General features: G+C 35.5%; 3 protein-coding genes and 1 non-coding gene across 5 annotated transcripts; 1 reads left to right on the top strand and 3 right to left on the bottom strand.

The window, feature by feature from the left end:
• Positions 1-19: 19 nt before the first annotated feature.
• LOC103447343 (SAGA-associated factor 11) lies at positions 20-2,112 on the bottom strand. Of its 2 annotated transcripts, XR_011573251.1 has the most exons (5): positions 1,954-2,112; positions 1,703-1,779; positions 549-860; positions 109-441; positions 20-55 (listed from the first exon to the last, which is right to left on the bottom strand). XR_011573251.1 is itself a non-coding variant. In XM_008386538.4 (4 exons), exons 2-4 carry the CDS (start codon positions 1,751-1,753, stop codon positions 259-261), a joined length of 546 nt encoding a protein of 181 aa, XP_008384760.2. In that variant the 5' UTR covers positions 1,754-1,779; positions 1,954-2,090; the 3' UTR covers positions 20-258. The 2 variants fall into 2 exon arrangements, 1 of the variants encoding a protein (XP_008384760.2); XM_008386538.4 differs by having other exon boundaries at positions 20-441; positions 1,954-2,090.
• A 96-nt stretch (positions 2,113-2,208) lies between these two features.
• On the bottom strand, positions 2,209-2,280 carry TRNAE-UUC (transfer RNA glutamic acid (anticodon UUC)). Its single transcript has one exon. It is a non-coding gene; the product is annotated as a tRNA-Glu (tRNA).
• Positions 2,281-5,333: 3,053 nt separating this feature from the next.
• LOC103447342 (uncharacterized) lies at positions 5,334-6,202 on the top strand. The gene has a single exon (XM_008386537.4). It carries the CDS (start codon positions 5,496-5,498, stop codon positions 5,862-5,864), a length of 369 nt encoding a protein of 122 aa, XP_008384759.3. The 5' UTR covers positions 5,334-5,495; the 3' UTR covers positions 5,865-6,202.
• A 3,174-nt stretch (positions 6,203-9,376) lies between these two features.
• On the bottom strand, positions 9,377-12,670 carry LOC103447341 (farnesol kinase, chloroplastic). The gene is made up of 6 exons (XM_070807979.1): positions 12,212-12,670; positions 10,919-10,986; positions 10,703-10,834; positions 10,154-10,269; positions 9,904-10,018; positions 9,377-9,810 (listed from the first exon to the last, which is right to left on the bottom strand). Exons 1-6 carry the CDS (start codon positions 12,578-12,580, stop codon positions 9,633-9,635), a joined length of 978 nt encoding a protein of 325 aa, XP_070664080.1. The 5' UTR covers positions 12,581-12,670; the 3' UTR covers positions 9,377-9,632.
• Positions 12,671-13,675: the final 1,005 nt, after the last annotated feature.

Here is a 13,675-nt window from a genome sequence, read left to right as displayed (position 1 = left end):
ATTTAATTTGAAGACAGAATTAACTTTTATGAGATTTAGAATTATCATTCAAGATGTGGTTAAGAACGTTGTATACAAGGCACTATTCTTTGTACTGGGAAAAAGAATGTCATCACATAATTCCTCCAGTCATATAGTAAACCAACAGACTGCTATTCAAAATCGGGCATGACTTTCCACAAACATCACGAACTAAGCAAGTATGCAAGATCCATTGCATCCAAGTAACTTGGGGAGCTCACCGGTGCTTAAACTGTTTCATGGCTCTTCCAATGTACCATTTGAGTACTCCTCACCAGCAACACCGGATGCTCCATTTGATAACCGGCTTGTGCTGTTGGAATTTGAATATGTGGAGTATGTGGAAGCAGAGCTTCCCCGAGAATTCCGAGTCTGTGCAGCCGTGCTACTTCTTGTCACCTTGAGGCGAGCCTTTCTACCCTGTGGTGGAGCAACAAATCCAAAATATCTATTAGTCTCTTGTTTAAGGGCGTCACAGATAAAAACTGGGGAAATGTCTACTATCTGAAAAGATGACGGATAATTACCTTTCCCATACACTTCTCCAGATGAGGAGCAAACCTCCCAGCCACGATAGGCCGACCACAATTCATGCACTCAAACACTTCGCTGGCTACAGAAGGATGATTCTGCCCAAATATGTCAACCACGTACTTGCTATCTGCTTCACCACTATTACTAGGATCAGCTACCCTCACCCGTGCTTGGGCTGACAGCCTTAGTTCTTCTTCCTCTTCTTCAAACTTACGATCAAGACCCAACTTCGCTATTCGATGACACTCAGATGCAACATCAACAATGATCGAATCGAGGAGATCCACAAAAACATGAGATGACAGCTGCAACCACAACCATCAAACAATGAAATTATATTGTCAAATGATTTCTATATGTGCACGCAAAATCTTTCAAACTTTAAGACCTTGAAAAGTTTTAATCATCTTTATTCTAGGCATTCCCTACACAAGAACATTCATCAACAAAAAGAAAAGCCCTATACTGCTTTGAAGTAGAAAATTATGATAATACTAGAGGAATTGGCCTTCAAACATCCCATATCTAAATACTTATTGAAAACGTAAAATTCACCATTTTCTTCCACTATGATAATCAAACTCATATCCTTAGTTCCATGAATTTGCTGCATTTTGACAAAGAATTTGGTAACCGGCAGAAGACAACCCTTGAATCATGGGCATTTTCTCTGTCTCGAAAAGATGTGATCACCAAACCAAAGAAAGATATCAACAAATTACTAGTGCAGAACCAATTAGCCATTAAAATCCTTAGTCCTAGTAATGTGTGATTCCAAAAGGTCAAGAACACATAACTGTGAAATCATCTACACCTGGACAAAATGCATCGCATGGCATTTTTTTATTTTCATTTTTCTATTAACAAGACACTATTCTAAACTACTCTAATTTACGAGGTCGAGGATACGAACTAGGCTGCAAAGGGGAGGCACAATGCCGTAACCAACTGGCCTAACCTGCGTCTCCATCTCAATTCATCTAAACCCATAACAACTCAAAACCCACAAAAATTTTCCAACCCATTTCTCAAACAAATTCAAACCAAATATTCATAACCCTTCAACTTCTTCCGGGTCCGAAACCTCGAAACCCAAACGCAAAAAAGAAGCAAAAGGGAGTTGCTTTAAATGTGAAAGGGGAAATACCTGAACATCGGAAGAAGAGGACATATCATTTCCTTCATTTGGAAGCGACATGGCGGATCTAAATTGGTTTTATAAGCCTACCCAAAATACAGAGAATTTATCAAAATTCATCACCAACCAAAACAAAAAATCGTTTTTGCAAAAGCAAATCTTGATATAAATCCATGGAATTGGAATTGATAGAACTAAGTAGTAAAACGCTGCGTGAGAGAGAGAGAGAGAGAGAGAGAGAGAGAGAGAGAGGGACTTGCCGATTGCTAAGGAGCGAGAGAGGGAAGTGATCGGAAGCTGCTCTGAGACTGAAGGGGGAGGGAGTGAGTGATACCCAATTCGATGGAATTGGGTTTTTGGGAAGGAGGTCCGAGAGTTATCCACTGCGACGTGTTTATTTTTCTTATTGACTTCAACGTATCATACCATGCCATCTGGTCCCAAAGAAATAACTTGAACCAATCACTGCGTGCCATCTGGCCAAAAGTAAAAAAATAATACGAAAATGCAAAAAGTTCCGTTGCCGGGAATCGAACCCGGGTCTCCTGGGTGAAAGCCAGATATCCTAACCGCTGGACGACAACGGATTGTTGTCTATAGATTGACAAATAACATAGAAATTTACGTGTTTGACCTCACTTCTAACATCACCGTAACTTTTTAGGGTTCGTCTGTAAGAGCTTTTAAAATGACTAAAAGTAATTTTAGAGAAATGCATTTCTATGATTCACTTACATTTTTTTTTAAGAATTGGTATCAAAAATATTTTTACCAAAAATGTTTTCAACCACTTTAAAAGTACTTTCAAATTACCCATTAGTTATTCACAATACTAGCTAACAAACTCAAGCCATGATGATTATTCGCCCAACTGCCAATTAATTTTGTTTCATAAATTTCACTGTCTACCCAATTCAATTTTTTTGGATTAAAATTTTCTTATTCTACAAGCCATATTAAGGGAGGCGAGGTATGAAAAATAAAATCTCAAATGCAAAATGTTACTTTTAACGACTTGAGCTACAAACTTAATATGTTTTGTAAGTTAAACTTTGTGTCAAATCAAAATCGGTCGAGAAAACGAAAAATTAGCTAGAGTGTGAATTGATTGCCCAATAATAAAAGTAAGCTTGCATCTGTCACATTGACAACTAATAAAGGCCTAGAATGTTCTAAAGAGAGTAGTTTGAATTTCCAAAGTTTAATTTTTTAAGTAGTAATGGGAAAAATTAGATTGGAGTGTGAATTGCTTCTATTAATAATTTTAATTAAATTCGATCCAAAAAAATCCAAAGTATAGGAACAGGAAAAGTGGTTTTTTTTAATTACGATTTCCCTACATATTCAAAAACCTGCAAACAAGTATTCTGGTATTGGTACGATTTTCACGATTTTTCTTATTCCTAACAATTAATTATTTAATTAACTCACTATTGTTATTACTCTACTTAAAAAAAAAACCGAGTATCCAGGAGATTTAATGGATATCATTTATTAAAATATCATGATAATGAAGTGTAAATTTAAAATGGGATGTGTTATTCACACACCCTTTTTACTACTCACACACCATTTGTTAATTTATGTCCATTGATCTTCTTCAATTCATTTGATCCGACGGTCGAAAATTATAAATGTATATGAAAAGTAAAAAATGGGGTGTAAATATTATACCCCTTTAAAATTCGTAACTACATTGGATACCCCTTTGCTAGATACCGCAATCATAAGATTCATAACTACCAATTTCCGACATCAGGGCCTTATTTTGATATATACTCATATTAAGTTTTGGTCGCCTGCAAAGGTTTTTTCTCTATGGATGAACGGTTGAGCTTTAATTATATTTTTTAACTAAATCACTGGTGAAGAAAAAAAGACATGACAAAGTAGATCGAGTCCGTATAACAAACGTCAATTAGAAGCTCTAAAAGTTATTGGGCTACGTACGAGTTTGGCACTGGGTACTGTTATAAAAAGTGAGTATAAAATAAAATTGAGCTAAAAAAGATATTTGGTAAATACTTAAAAGTAAACTTATTTTCACAATTTTGAATGAAAAAAAAAAAACTAAAAACGTAAAGCAGTAAAAATAAGTTTATTTTCACAGCACTAATAAAAGTAGTTTTTTTTTTTAACACAACAATACTAAATACTAACACATAAAATCCAACACAAAAAACAAAAAACGAGAGTTGGGATAAGAAATCCTGACCCACCAGGCCCGACTGTTGTCACGCTTCCCCAAAGTTTTTTATATGCAATTGTCAACCACTTCACACTTCCAAACAAAAAAAACAAGGCCGAAAGCCGTTTCAAAACTTTCAAATAAGATGTTTTCAACATCCCCGTGCTTATGGAGGAGCTTTATTTTTTAGTTACGCTTTCTTTTATTCCATCTTTGAAATTTAAAAGTTGTTATTTTTTTTTTAAGCTCAAAATTTGTTTTATATTGTTTTATTTTCCATCCAAAAACAGTCAAATATGCTGATGTGGATTAAAAAAATACATTTTTAGAAGGCTTATTTTTAACTACATTTCGTGGAACTCTATTTCAATCGCAATTGTCCCTTAAAACTCAAAAATCGTCACTTTACTTTCTAAAACTCAATATTCACTCCACTTTGATTTGTTACTATTTATTCTTTTAAATAACCATTAAGTTTAATATGTCACATAATTAGAGCCACTTATGACTGACGTGGCATAAATATACAGCTTATATATAAAGCTTACATATCCGACTAAATGTTGCCACATAGATTAAAACAAAAAAATACAATAAAATTTTTAATTTACATATTTTTTTTAAAGGAAAAGAAAAATAGCAAAAACAATTATTGGGTTTCTTCTCTTCCCGACCCCACTCTAATTGTTGTCCATACATTAATAATTTTTGCGGAAAAATCTCCAACCACTTGCCATTAGTTCAATTGATTTCATCATTCTTATATTCTTAATGGAGGTGAAAAGAAATTGTGGGTCTTTTTTTTCTCTTTTAGTATTCATTTTTTTAGAGGGAAATTTGGCATATTACTAATTACAAATTTTTAATAGATGAACTTGTTCTAAAAAACATAAAGAATGCAATGTGGAGTGAATTTTGAGTTTTAAGAAGTAATGTGGTGACTTTTGAGTTTAAGATGGTAAAATGGGATCAAAATCAAATTCTAATGAGCATAGCTCAAAAATAAGCCTAAACTTAATGGTTATTTAACGGAATACACAAAAACAAGCAAAAGTACGGTGACTATCGAGTTTCAGGTAATAAAGTGGCAACTTTTGAATTTCATGGGGCAATTGCGATCGAAATCGAGTTCCATATAGCGTGACTAAAAATAAGCCAAAAAACAATTTACAATTGTTGTTTTCTTAGTACTATGGTCTAATAATATTTTTTACTAAGTAAAGTATTTATAGTTGATTTATTGTGCATCTCAGTCTACCATTTAGTGTAAATATATATTGTTGTATTCAACAATAAGAACATAGTTCCCACTAAATGTAACTAGAAATTTTTATGTACAAGTGAAACCATAACATTGTCAAACAATTACCGAGAGGAATAAAATAAATAAATAGTTCACGCTAAATATGATTAGAAATTTGTTAATTATGGCCATAAATTGTCAGAGAATTCTCGAAAATTTCCAACGTGTGACTGTAATATTGTCAAATATTTTCCTTATATTATATGTGAATTGGTAACAGCATACACATGACCGTACAGTTATGCTCCAACTTATTTCGTTACAGTTGCAATAACTTAGCAAGAGAGATTAGACATTAATCAGAGATAAGGATGGTGACAGAAGCAGCAGCATGGGCACCTGCCATGGCTCCTACGGCTTCTTCTCCACAAGACCAAGACGGGATTCGCTTCTTGCTCGACAGGCACTACGCCTTGCATGGAGAGGTCATGATGGTGGTTGTGATTCTTCTGTTTGCTGCCTTCATTTTCTGCCTTCTCGTGTTTCCCTGTCTCCGGCGAGCGAAGAATCGTCATCTGCGATCTTCACTCGATGAAGACTCCGACGTCGTTGGGAAGCCGAGTAGTTGTTTTTCATCATGGTTTATGAAAAGGAGGACAGATGGAGATGGTGCAAGCTCAACAGAGTTGTCATTGAGGAGGTATATTAACAGTGAAGTTACAAGAAACCCTAGTTCGTAGCATTGTGATTTCAACGCACCTTTTTTTTTCCCTCTTGCACGCTCTTGTTTTGGATTGAATATATTGAACCACAATAAACGGATAGAAATAAACAAAAACTTGCAGAAGGAGAAAAATGGCGTGTGAATATCATAGGGAAATTTGCATGGGAGATTGAGTGTCTGGGCTTTGTATGGCTAACATGAAATCTGGGATGTGGTTGTAATGAGAGCCTTCCATATCGGTATTACTGTTAAATGTCTTTTTCATCCCTACAGCTGGTCTAAGTTAGGCTTATATTTCTGTGTATTTACATGGTTTGAATTGTCAATCACACACCTAATATGTTTCTATTTTCATTCATTATTTCTGCTAAATTCAGTTGCCTCCCTTGAGTTCGTAATATGATTGATATCGAAAAATTAGCTAGAGTGTAAATTGATTGCCTAATAAAAAAACTAAGCTTGCATCTGTCATATTGACAACTAATAAAGGCATAGAATGTCAAAACAAGAATATCTAGAATTTCCAAAGTTTAATATTTTAAGTAGTCGTACCCAGTGCACAAGACTCCCGCTTTACGTAGGGTCTGAGAGAGGTGAATGTCGGCTAGCCTTACCCCCATTTATGTAGAGGCTGCTCCCAAGTCTCAAACCCGAGACCTACCGCTCATGGGCGAAAGCACTTGTCATCGCACCAAGTGCGACCTCTTTAATATTTTAAGTAGTGATGCGAAAAATTAAGATTGGAGTGTGAATTGCTTCTATTAATAATTTTAACTAAATTCGATCTAAAAAAACACAAGTATGGGAATAGGAAAAGTGGTTTTTTAAATTACAATTTCCCTACATATTTCAAAACCTGTAAACAAGTATTCTATTATTGGTTCTATTTTCATGATTTTTCTCATTCCTAATAGTTAACTATTTAATTAATGCACTATTACTATCACTTTACTAAAATAATGGAAAATGAATATCCAGAAGATGTAATAGATATCATTTATTTTGATATGACAGTAATAAAGTGTAAACTTAATATTCGTAACTACATTGGATACTCCTTTACCATATACCGCAATCATAAGATCCATAATTAACAATTTCCGACGTCACCGCCTTATTATGATGTACTCATTATTAAGTTTTGCTCGCCTGAACAGTTTTTTTGTTTGTTTGTTTGTTTTGTTTTCACGGATGAATGGTTGAGATTTTATTAATTTTTTAAACTAAATCACTGGTGAAGAAGAAAGACATGACACAAGTCGGTTAGTCCGCAGAGTAAACGCCAACTAAAAGGCTCTAAAAAGTTATTGGGCTAAGAATGATGGACCCACTAACCCATAAAATCAAACACAAGTTGGACTAAGAAACCCTGGCCCACCAGGCCCGAATGTCCCGGGATGGTTGTCACACTTCCCCATAGTTTTTGTTCTTATCTGCAATCGTCAAACACTTCACTTCACACTTCCAAACAAAAGAATAAGATTTATTTTTAGCTAAGTTATCTTTTACTCTGTCATTTTAAAATTTAAAAATCGTCATTTTATATTTTAGAGTTCAAAATTCACGTTACATTACTTTGCTTTTGTTATTTCCGTTCAAAAATAGTCAAATATGTTAATGTGGATTAAAAACTGTATTTATAGAAGGCTTTTTATCTACGTTTCTTAGAATTCGATTTCAATCTCACTTTGCTTCTTGAAACTCAATATTCGCTTCACTTTGGTATGTTCATGTGTATTCATTAAACGTAAAGTTTACTTGTGTGGCAAAAGTAGGGCTCACTTATGGATAATGTGGCATAAATATAAAGCTCAAATATCAAATCAAATAGTGCCACGTAGATTGAAACAAAAACAAAAGAACATTTAATGTTCAAACATTATATAGCACATTAAAAAAATGAAAATAAGGAAAGTAGCACATCTCCGATCCCTCTCTCTAATCGTTGTCCGTACATAAAGTAAAATGATGATTTTTGAGTTTCAAAGCGCAACTAGAAACAAAATCGAGTTTCAATGAGCGTAGCTTAAATAAGCCAAAAAACAATTCCTAGTTGTTGTTCGCTTAATATTACAATATAATAATATTCTTCTTCACTAAGTAGAAGTCTTTAGATTCTATAGCAAATTCAATACAAAATATTATAGTTAATTTGTGTATCTTAGTCAATTAGTCTGCATTTAGTGTAAATAAATTGTTGTATTCAACAATAAGAAAATAGTTCCCACCAGTTATATTGTCAAACAATTGCCGAGAGTTAAAATTTAATAAATAGTTCACGCTAAATATGGCTGGAAATTTGTTAATATGGCCATAAATTGTCAAAGATTTCTCTAAAAATTCCTACACATTGTCAAATATTTTCCTCATATTGTATGTGAATTAGCAATAGCGTACACATTACCGTACAGTTATGGTCCAACTTATTTCGTTACTGTCAGACATAAAAAAACCACCAGCACAACTGTCAGTCGCAATAACTTAGCAAGAGAGACTAGAAGTTCAGAGATGAGGATGGTGACAGAAGCAGCAGCATGGGCACCTGCCATGGCTCCTACGGCTTCTTCCCCACAAGACCAAGACGGGATTCGCTACTTGCTCGACAGGCACTACGCCTTGCATGGAGAGGTCATGATGGTGGTTGTGATTCTTCTGTTTGCTGCCTTCATTTTCTGCCTTCTCGTGTTTCCCCGTCTCCGGCAAGCAAAGAATCGTCATCTGCGATCTTCACTCGATGAAGACTCCGATGTCGTTGGGAAGCCGAGTAGTTGTTTTTCATCATGGTTTATGAGAAGGAGGACAGATGGAGATGGTGCAAGCTCAACAGAGTTGCCATTGAGGAGGTATATTAGCAGTGAAGTTACAAGAAACACTAGTTCATAACATTTGCGATTTCAACGCACCTTTATTTTCCCTCTTGCACGCTCTTGTTTTGGATTGAATGTATTGAACCACAATAAACGGACAGAAATAAACAAAAACTTGCAGAAGGAGAAAAATGGCGTGTGAATATCATAGGGAAATTTGCATGGGAGATTGAGCGTCTGGGCTTTGTATGGCTATAACATGTAATCTGGGATGCGGTTGTAATGAGAGCCTTCCATATCGGTATTACTGTTAAATGTCTTTTTCATCCCTACAGCTAGTCTAAATTAGGCTTATATTTCTGTGTATTTACATGGTTTGAATTGTCAATCACACACCTAATATGTTTCTATTTTCATTCATTATTTCTGCTAAATTCAGTTGCCTCCTTTGAGTTAGTAAAATGATTGATATCGAAAACTTTTTCCAAAACTTTGCCTCGAGAAACAAAGAACAGCTATTCATATCGATGAACTTGGTTTCGGTTTTTTGTTCTCCTGCTACAATTATCTGTGATCTAAGCATTTTCTGGAACTCAAACATGCTTAAGTCATACTGGAAGATTGTGCAGCAAACATTTTCCGTCGATTTGTGGGGTAAATTAAGACTGTAAATAGAATAATATATAGAAAATGCATTGAAAATGCATTGAATGCTTCAGAATACAAGAACAAACACAGTTTTCTTATTCATGCAGGAATGGTAAGTGATTTGCATTGCCATGAATATTCACGAAAGAGAATTGCGATTTGATCGTTTATTGATACATCATTGGTGTTACATATTGTCAAGCTAATAGACAATGCTAGAGTACACATACAAACCAATCAAGTTGGCCAACGGCAACTGATGATTGTTCCCCGAATTTGGCTTCAGCGATTTTCCTTAATTTGGCTGCTATTTGCAAGGGTTACCCCAATCAGAAAACCAAACTGCCAATTAATGCAGAAGTAAGTGAAACTGTTAGGTTGTCATCAAGCTCAGTGCTTATGGGGAGCGATTCTACCAGTGCCGAGGCAAGAGACACAACCAAGAAACCCAAAGCCATGCCCCAACTTTCCTGAACATATCCAAAGCTGGAGAAATAGTACATGTACCTGTCACAGCATTACCAATTGTTAAGAAACATGCTAGATTCTGATATTCAATTGAGGTCTAAAAGAGCAGAAAAGTAAGACAGCAAAAGCTACCCGATAGATGTTAAAAAACCAGCAGATGCCATTGCAACACTACCGGCTATAGATTTGTTTCTGTTGTATGGAAGTTTCTGGGTACCAAACCGCCTACCAACAATGTCAGCTAAACCTGAAGCAATCACGTATTAGAAGTTTGAGATAAGTCCCGAGAGCTCTGCCGTGAGATCTAGTGTTTTATTAGAAAAGATAAAAGTCAACCTAAATCAAGACAACTGAATGGACAAACTGAATCAATTAGATGTACCATCTCCAGCACACAAATTGCATATAAGAGCAATTGCAATAGGGGAAGTTCTCCAATAGACTAGACAAGCCAAAGTTATTGTCGTGGCATAGTACAGTGGTCCCTTAAGAAGTTCCCTGATGCACAAGGCAAAGTAAAACATCATATTAATTTAGGTAGTAAAAAAAATGGAAAGAACCAGAACAACAAAGTTAGATTTTAGTCTTGTTCAAGCATAGCCTGCTGCCTGCTTGTACAAAATTGTTTCCCACAAATGATATTGGAAAAACCAATGAGAGATTTCCTTTGGGAATGTTCTAGAGAAGGGAAAATACGTCATTTGGTAAGGTGAGTTGCATCAAACCACTGCATTGTACTCATTTTTCTATTGTAATAACAGAAATTACTTTGTTTCTCTTAAAATGTCAAGCAGCTCGGTATCTTTACTGAAACTTAGCAATGAACTCTGTAGGTGAGACCAAGTCCAAGAACAGACAGTCAACTGTGGGTTTATGGCAGACATATTCAATATCGACATCTTTGAAGTAATAGGTCTTTCAAAATAACTACCTGTGGTCTCCATATCTGCTCATTGATTTCACTGTTGCCTCATCCTTCCATATTCCTAGTCCCAATAGAAGCATTCGGAAGATATTGAGGCCTGGAGTAAGAGATGCAAAAAATGCTCCTTGAAGGCCAGAACTGCAATTGTACTTAGTAGCTATTATTGAGCAGATGCAAAATAAAAAAAAGGTATCAAAACGACTTCTTTAGTCAAGAGACTACCTGAATAGTGGCCAGCACAGCATGAAAACAAGGCCAATGCTCACGTGGACAAATTTTCTATTGAGTTTCTACAAAAGAAAAGTAACAGAATTTAGATGGGCAGGCTTCTAAGACAAGTTACATTGAGAAGTTTATGATCGACCACTTTGAATTATGGTAAAACGAACTTATAATGATTAAATTGAATCCGTGTAAAGATTTTGCCCATCACAATGCATATACTGAAGCAGAACCCACACTAGCATCACATCACCCTTCTCCTCTATTTGAACTGAAGAAGGCAAAAGCCAAGCAAAAGTCGTAAAGTAATAAATTTGCAAGAGCAAATCATAATTAGATTCCAACATGATAATTCGAAAACATTGCAAGCTATGTAGTATTATGTGCACATTTATGCTTAGAGGTCCCTAATTGCAATCATGCTACCAAAAGATGGTAAAAGATAAGAAATCTGAAAGCATTTTCAGCACGGATAAATATCACAGAGGTACGGAACCCCAAACGCTAACTGATCACATTTTTACAAGGTCATTCTTTAGTCTCAACTGTTAGAATGTGAGGAACATCCCAAAACCAGTTGGCAATAGGCAGAGAGGCTCAAGATAATTTAAACTATCACCCAAGACAACAATTCCCGGATGCAGGATTCACACTCTCAACATTAGCTATTGCTTATACTAAATACATTCAATTTTGCTGCATGAGCCATGCTTTTGACACCTTTGTGACTGAAAGGTCACAAGGCGCAACGTAAAGGTTGCTCCTTTGTGACCGAAAAGTTACGAATTCGAGTCGTGGAAACCGCCTCTCTGCAAAGCAAGGATAAGGCTGCGTCTGTTTACGTTCCCCTGACCCTTGCAAAGTGGGAAGCCTTATTTGCATCCACGACCTCTTTGCAAAGCAAGGGTAAGGTTGTGTAAGATAGACGTTCCTCCGACCCTCGCACAGCGGGGAGCCTTCTTGGCTTGGGTCGCTCTTTTTGGGCATGCTGTTGATCCACACTCTTCGCATCAATGGCGGCTTTAGTGGAACAACCAAGTACACTGCTTTGATACTCAAACGGCCTCATTTGGAAGTGATTAATCATTAGTGCACTAATTCAAAAGAGTTTTACAAATGTCAACTGTTAACCAATTTGTATAATCTCTTAGTTATAGTTCTTAATTGTCAGCAAAAAGATCAGTACTTTCCTACAAATCAATCACAACCCACCAAAGCTAAGACCAAAAATTGAGTTCCCAAATAGAAACCGTACAAAAATACACATTATACGATAAAAGATGGGATTTTGACCTGGTCGAAGATCCCACGCTTGGCGGTTTCTTGCCACAATAGCAGGAAGAAAAGAGCAACGCCGCCGGCAATGAAGGCGGCGCAAGTGTCAGCAACCACCGGGTTTTCTGGAAGCATAGTGGCGGGAGTTGACGTCAGTTGGCGGCGGCGACTCCGAGGCTTGGAGATTGTTGTTGTGAGTTCGAATCTGAGTGAGGGAGCGAGGAGAGAGAGGGTGGAAGTGTCTGCAATTGAATTGGAAGGGAGAAGAAGAAGACCGAGTCTAGTGGTAGAAGACGATCTTGGTAGGTAGCCTACCTGGTAGAGGAAGGAACATGGTTTGCCCGTGCCCTTTATGGCTACTGGAACAAAGGCAAGGGAAGAGTGCATCTCTGCTCCTATTAAATGCTCTGAGCTTACCCTCCCCTCATTGGCACTTGCTTTATTTTAAGGGTTTTTTTTTCTTTCAAAATGGTTCTTGACATTTTTATAACTTCTCATTTTGATCATTAAAATTTAATATCAATATAAGTGATCCCTGAATTTGTCAACCATCAATTGTTTTGGTCATTTTGTCAAGGACCAAAGTGAAGAGTTATGACAATCTCAAATACCATTTCCACTAAAAAAAACCTTTCGGGGTGTATTCAATTGGGATTTTAATTCTCTTACATCATGTTTGGATAAAGAAATTTAAGATTAATGAGGAATTTTAAAATTACGGTAATTAAGATGACGGGATTTTATTTTCTAAAATTTATGAATTTTTTTTATTTGGTTAACCTAAAAGTAATAGAATTGAATATAAAATTTGTTATGTTTAAACTCTCAATCATAGAAATTGGGAAATGACACATATTTACATAGAATTTAAACTTGGGAATTGGAGGTCCCAAATTCTAAGTTTTTTTTTTCCACACGGAAATTCTAAATTTCTATGTTTATGAATCCAAACAAAGGAATTGATGCATATCAATTTATAAATTCTGACTTTTACCCAAATTTCAGGTTTATTTCTCTCATCCAAACATAGTGTTAATGAATTTAGGTGTATTCAATCATACTTTTAAGTGATTTTCTAAAAGTTAATGTGTATTCAATCAAGATTTTAAGATATTTATTAAAATCCTTAGAAATTCGAGTGTATTCAATTAGGATTTTAAAGAAGTTTATAACATTCAAGGTGTATTAATTAAAATTTGATTTTAAAGAATTTGAAAATTTTGAGGAATTATAGGGAATTTGAGAGATTTCTTAGTGTATTTTAAGTATCCACATATCTCGCTTCTCCCCATGAGATTTCGAGGGAATTGAATCAAAATTTTATATGAAATCTCTACAAATCAATTAAACTCCATAAAAATTTATGGATTTATAAATTCATTTAATTCTCTCAAATTCCCAATTGAATGCACCCCTCTACTTTTAATAATAAATTTGTCTTTTGAAATATAAGTAGTTAAGATTATACAATCAACTCCTACA

The sequence above is a fragment of the Malus domestica genome, chromosome 11 (genome assembly GCF_042453785.1).
Source record: "Malus domestica chromosome 11, GDT2T_hap1".
Classification (NCBI taxonomy): domain Eukaryota; kingdom Viridiplantae; phylum Streptophyta; class Magnoliopsida; order Rosales; family Rosaceae; genus Malus; species Malus domestica.
This window is presented reverse-complemented; position numbering and strand designations above follow the sequence as displayed.

Bases quoted from the DNA above. Each gene is read 5' to 3' on its own strand.
- LOC103447343 (XM_008386538.4), bottom strand. From the start codon at position 1,753: ATGTCGCTTCCAAATGAAGGAAATGATATGTCCTCTTCTTCCGATGTT. The intron at 861-1,702 runs GTATTTCCCCTT...TTGTGGTTGCAG, and splicing joins CCTCTTCTTCCGATGTTCAG to CTGTCATCTCATGTTTTTGT. The intron at 442-548 runs GTAATTATCCGT...GCTCCACCACAG, and splicing joins TGGAGAAGTGTATGGGAAAG to GGTAGAAAGGCTCGCCTCAA.
- LOC103447342 (XM_008386537.4), top strand. From the start codon at position 5,496: ATGGTGACAGAAGCAGCAGCATGGGCACCTGCCATGGCTCCTACGGCT.
- LOC103447341 (XM_070807979.1), bottom strand. From the start codon at position 12,580: ATGCACTCTTCCCTTGCCTTTGTTCCAGTAGCCATAAAGGGCACGGGC. The intron at 10,019-10,153 runs GTACATCTAATT...TGATTGCTTCAG, and splicing joins CAATTTGTGTGCTGGAGATG to GTTTAGCTGACATTGTTGGT. The intron at 9,811-9,903 runs GTAGCTTTTGCT...ATGCTGTGACAG, and splicing joins GGTTTTTTAACATCTATCGG to GTACATGTACTATTTCTCCA.